At 41.2% G+C, this 6,187-nt stretch overlaps 1 protein-coding gene across 1 annotated transcript in view; it reads right to left on the bottom strand.

The window, feature by feature from the left end:
- Positions 1-1,143: 1,143 nt before the first annotated feature.
- Positions 1,144-6,187, bottom strand: part of LOC136687449 (receptor tyrosine-protein kinase erbB-4-like) — a 166,910-nt gene continuing 161,866 nt past the window's right edge. Inside the window, 2 exon segments of the mRNA XM_066661855.1 lie at positions 1,144-2,670; positions 5,197-5,488. Of these exon segments, the coding sequence (XP_066517952.1) occupies positions 1,838-2,670; positions 5,197-5,488 (1,125 nt within the window). The 3' untranslated portion in view covers positions 1,144-1,837.

The following is a 6,187-nucleotide window of genomic DNA, read 5'->3' as shown; positions in this document are numbered from 1 at the left end:
GTTTATAAATGGTGTAAAATTACAGTTATTACATGGTTATTATTTAGGTTGTAAACACCTTAATGTTGACTGATGGAGAGGAGACAAAGTGAGGTCAGTATTTGGCACATTCTGATGTTTAACTGCTGATGGATGTGGGTTCACTATTTGGCAAATAATAAGTTGCACTGTTTCACTATGTGTTATGATTATTATTGGGTTTTAATGTGTTTACAGCCTAATTACACAGTTCATAAACCATTTAAGGACCTATGAGTGTAGTCTTATTCTAAAGTGGTACCACCTCAGGTTGTCTTCCCTGAAACCTGCCTATATTTTCTCCTCATCACTCCCTGTCTTTGTGCTTCTGGTTACAAACATCTCCTCATTGATTTGGACTCTTCCCCTGAGATATATATATATCTAGCTATGATTCGCCCAGCCTTAAGCTCACTTCTTATCCAACCTACCAGTCACAGCAGAGGTCTAACATCTATGACCTTGATGATAGATTCCCTACATGCCCAACAGCATTCCCAAATCCCAATATGATCAGTTGTATTCAGGGGGGAAAACCAGACACCTGGGCCAGTCATTGTCTTTGGTAACACTTTTTGTGAATGTTGTATATATAATATATAATAATATATTATTACACACATATTACTATATCAATAGTCAATGTACAGTACAATATAAATACTGTACAATGTACAGTACCAGTCAAAGGTTTGGATGCATCTCCTCATTAGTGATTGGTAAAGTAGAGCTAGTCACTATATAGAACTCTGTAGCAGTCCCTACCTCTGCACAACCCACATTACAGTCTCAGACACATTAAGGAGGAAGTAGTTATACAAATTAACTCTTGACTAGGCCACAGCTCTTCAATGAAAACCATAGTTCCATGTGGTTTCCTTCATAGTTTTAATGTCTCCCATATTCATTTACAATTTTAGAAAATAACAATTAAAAAGTAATAATAATAAGAAGAAAACATTGAACGAGACATGTCCAAATTTTTGACTGGTTCTGTACTTGTAGTAAAACCTATTCACAGCTCCTTAGGAAATGCAACCAGTAACTGTGCCTAACATGTTATACATATGTAATTATTTATATATATATATATATTATTATGTATACAAGATTCACAAAGAAGCACCGTTCTACCCTCAGTTCTAAACTTAAACTAATGAACTTATCTCTACAGTCTCAGGGATCCTTCAGGGTCTCTCTTTCCTACCTTTTCCTTGGCTTCCTGATGAGTCTTTAAATGTACAAACATTTCCCATAGCAACTACAAAGATGCTGTAGAAAGTATAGGCCTTTCAATCATCTTACTCTTAGGACACAGATGGGCAGTAGTCCGTGTCGTGGCTTATGCAAGATATAGAAAAATAATGTCCTAAGAGGATGCAGCCTTTGGAACAAACTTTTAGACTTGTTCACATTATGGCCTCTTGAAATACACCCAGAAAACCTGGTCTTTGATTGTTCCAGTGTTGTGACCAGTACAAAGGACAAAGGAGAGTAAATACAGGGAGTAGCCACCAAATAAAATCAAAGTCTCTAAGCTTCCAACAATGGCCACCAGCTGCAGTCTTAAATCAACCTTAGAAGACAGACCAGGTGAAGACGTATCACATGTACAAATGGCAGAAAGGTACATGTTGTCCTTGGGTAGATTTTCTGGGATAAATATTTGTCAGACGTCCCCTGTATTCTCTTATATTTCTCCTCCCAAGAGCATCAACTATGGCACAAGACAGAACGGTGAGTTCAGGGTATGCTGAGGAATAAGGAAAGGTGTATAATGTGCTGGTAGAGGAACCAGGCTCTCTGGAATATGAGTGATCTATACTACAGTATTCCTCTGCCGGTATGGAGGTGGAGGCAGGACATTTCCAGGCTTTAGGCCAGATTCCGAGAGGTATTCTGGATTTTCGGCAACACCAGAGCGTAAACGGTTGTTCTGCTTGTAGAGGAAATTGTTGCCGCAGATCAGCGAGGGATCTTGCGGATACTTGGATGGAAGGCTATGGTGCCAGTACTCCGGATTGTCAAAGGTGTTCTTATACGTCTTGTCAACAATGATTGTTCCCGTGTGGCCTGTAGGGAGGGCAGCTACCCCTGGGAGACCCACGATGCTGCTCTTACCAGTGGCTGTAGACTTGGACGTTTGGTCTGAGAGAGGTCCAGGAGTGGGGTAACCTGGCTGGACCTGGTGGCTCACTTGGCATATTTGGCCCATACTTGAAGGATGCCCACATTTGCCGGAGTGGTCAGCAGGGATCCCCTTCACTGACAGGGCATGGTGGCCATTGTGACTCATCTGTCCACTCTGAGGAGGTTGAACTGGAGGAATGGCAAAATGAACATGTGCTCCTTGGCCATGGTGATGGGATCTCCCAGTTTGGGTGGTGAGAGGGACATGGCTATTTGTAGGGATAGTTGCGGCCAATGGGAGCAGATTAACAGAAACAGAAACCGGGACCCCGTTCTTCTTCAGCATCTCTTGGCTCATCTCACCTGTGGCTGTGTTGTGGTACAGAGGCTCATTGATGTACTCATCCTCAGCCTTGGGCTGCCCATCTGGAGTGCTGTGGTATCCTGGGTTGTCCAGTGCGTGAATCTCTCGGTTCTTACGGCGAGTGACGAAGGGATTCTCCTCGATGGGATTCAGGTGTTCTGCAGAAGGCAAGACACAGGTCTGTTTAGTGTATATTAATTTCTGAGGGAATCCTGATGGGATTTGCCTGATACAATGTATCTGAACATCTTGTCAATTTAGCTTTAACATGGTCCTAGATGCATAACTCAAGGTCTTTCAAATCTAGGACACTTTTACCAATAAGCAATATGAGGTAGAGACTTACTTCAGGGGAGGCAAACTATCAGAGCTCAGAGTAAAAATAGATATACCATATTTACAAAAAAATATATTATTAAAGTAACATTTATTTATCCAAGTTTCATTGACTACACATCGATTGGCATCCAGCATCCATTCTTTTCTAAACTTATTACCATCCAACCCTGGAAACAGTTGCTATGGTTATTATTTTAGCGACTGGAGTCAACTGTGTCTTTTGACACTTGACCCTCTCCCTGCAGGAGTCAAACGATTCAACTCCTCATCTCCACTGAGTTCCTAGGAAGACAGCATCAGAGCCGCTGATGGAGCAAATGTGAACCTGATCTTACCTTATTTTGGCACATGTTTACAATTCAGTTTTGAACCATGCCCAACTTTGTTTCTCTGTTTGAACTGCTTCCAGAAATAAAATAAGAAGAAATTCACAGACCTCTCTGATCCTGATCCAGTTAGTGACCAGAATTAAGGCCTATTCACACCAAGTACGATTATTCTGCACAAAAAATATGGATGCAATTTTTAGTGTAGTGGAACATTCACATTGTGTCTGACATGTTTTCTGTCTCAGCACTCTGAAATCACAGGACGATGCTGGAAGAGGAAGAAGAAATTAATTTGGAGAAAAATGGGGAGTTTGGGGCACTGCTACGTGTTGTATTTTCTTAAACCACTACAGTTTAGTCCACAGCATGTTGCTTGATCTTCAAGCTGCTGTGTTCAGCTACACGATGAGCTGTACAGCCACCACCATCCTGTTCATTTGTTTGGTCTGTAACCATGACAATGGTGCTCTGATTGGTTGGCCAGGTTTTTAACGCATCCGTCAAACGAAGAAAATAGAACAGGTCTGCAGCGTTGCAGTCCGCGAGTTTCGACTAAGTGTGAAAGACATGGTTAATATACCTGTGTTTATTTTTATTTCAAAACTTGATGTGCATTAAAATCAGACTCTGTATGAAAAGGCTTTTAGTCCAAAGATTTTAAAGCAGTAGTTAATTTGTAGTCATTTTTTGTTCATAGCAATGTTCTACTGCACTCCTGTGTAGTGTAGATCATTCAATATGCATATAATCCCTAAATAAAGTGAGCCACCTCTATCTCCAGCTTTTACCTACGACAAAGCCATACGCCATACTAAAACACAGTGGCAGTCACTTTCCCAAACCTCTCTAAAACTCATACAGCCATTTTTAAAGACAGCAGTTCATCAAACAGACAAAAACAGAGCAATTGTGTCTTGGCTAATAGTCTGCATTTGGGATTGTGTTGGTGTGAATGAGAGTTCCTGCTGCTCTACCACAAAAAAAAAAAAAAAAAAAAAAAAAAAAAAAAAAAAACATCAAGCAAAACCTATAAACAAATCACAACACTTTGTAATGTCATCTTAAGTAACTCAAATGATTCTTATGAATAGTTATTTATTGATTTTATTTTCATCTCTTTTCCAAAGAAAGGCATCATTAGCATATTTAAAGGCTCGTTCCTTTGAACTCTCTCGGCTCCGGGGGTCTCTGAGGCGAGGCACGAGAGAGACCCTTCTTCTCTGCCAAGATTGGGAACGGCGTAGCCCACCACTTATTGATCCGTACGCCTACTCGACTTGACACGGGATTCATCTTGTACTCCCTCCCACTGTGGTCCAAAGTATACTTTCTTCAGTGTAACCCTGAGCACCCTTGGCGTGTGTTATTGTGGTTTTGTTGTAGCGATTAATTACATATTTATAAACAGATGTACATTTAAGTTCCGCAACATGTTCAACAGGTTTCAGATAAAAAAAAAAAAAAAAAAAAAAAAAAAAAAACAGGACATGAGGACTGTAGAGGACACCAACCTATCTACAAAAGACCACATAATCAGCCATATAATTAAAACCTTGTTTCTCCATTGGCCCTATACATATTTTATGAAGTCCATCTGTTGCTCTGCATGCTTTATTAGCCCATTTTCACTTGACTTGTCAATAACCAGGACCAGTAATAGTCTATTATTTGGGTGGTGGGTGATTCTCAGTGCTGTAGTAAGACTGACTGCTCTTGTATGAGTGGATCAGGCACATCAGGTGCTGCTGGAGTTCTACAGCATTGTCCACTCTGTTAGACAAACCTTCCACATACTCTCAGAGACAGTAGCTCATCTGTTCCTGTTAGACATCCTTTAGCCCATCATCTGTGGACTCTTTTGGTGGGTGGAGTACACTCCGACCAACGATGGCACTGATGGGTTTAAACTCCAGTGGCACTGCTGTGTCTAATCCATCCATATCAGCAACACTCCAGAACTGACAATAATGCACAACCCAGATTATACCACAAGTGTTATGCAGTACAGGAAATTACCTGAGGAACTCCTGTCCTTCCGGGGGTCAACATAACCTTCCTCATCTGTGCCCCCCCTTGGTGTTATCGTCGCCATGAAGATGGTGGGGTCAGCGCTGTACCGCTGACCACCGCTGTCCTCCACAAGGCCAGCCCCTGGCTGTTTCTTCAGGCTGCCATTGCAGTGCGTTTCCTCTTGGGCATCAGTAGGTGTCCGCTGGGACCCTGGGGGAGCCAAGGGTCCACTGGTGGAGGTTGAAGCCCCCTGGAGGTTCTCGGGTGGAGCAGCTCCATCTCTGTACCCACACTGATTCTGGCCAGGAGAAGCAGAATGGCTTATAGAGTCACTCTGTCATCTAATGGACTCTATATTATAGATATTCCATAGGTATTTCAGGTGGTTGCTAAGATATTGCAAGTAGGGTCCATAGTGTTGCTATGCAATGGCTATGGTTTTCCAGGTAGTGTTTGTGGTATTGCTATGCAGTTGCTTTGATATTCCAGGTATTGTCTCTGGTGTTGCTATGTCTGCTAAAGTATTCCTTAAAGTGTTTATGGTTTTGCTATGCAAAGGTTATGATTTTCCAGGTAGTGACTAAGGTTTTGCCATGTGGTTGCTAAGTGTGTACACTCTCAGAAAAATATAATCTACCTTCAGCTGAAAATGCAATTTAACACCACTGCTATAACTTTAGAGGTAGATTTACACTGTTTATAATTTCACACATAGTGACAATAATGTACCTCTACCATATCTTTATTTCTGAGAGTTTATCTACTATACATTGTTGTGTCCACTGTAAAACATAACATGCAAAACTGAGCTAAAACGTGAGTCTAGACTGTCTTAAAAATTTACTACCTTAAACCTTTAAGACAACTGAAATTCTAAGAGAAATCTGGAGCACAAGTTGTTTACGTTGTGGAATATTGGAAGCTCAACTGACTCAGGCTAGTCAATGTTTTAAGGTGGTTTTAAGTGTTTTAAGGTGGTCAGGTAACACATATTTTA

The sequence above is a fragment of the Hoplias malabaricus genome, chromosome 2, assembly GCF_029633855.1.
Source record: "Hoplias malabaricus isolate fHopMal1 chromosome 2, fHopMal1.hap1, whole genome shotgun sequence".
Classification (NCBI taxonomy): Eukaryota; Metazoa; Chordata; class Actinopteri; order Characiformes; family Erythrinidae; genus Hoplias; species Hoplias malabaricus.
This window is presented reverse-complemented; position numbering and strand designations above follow the sequence as displayed.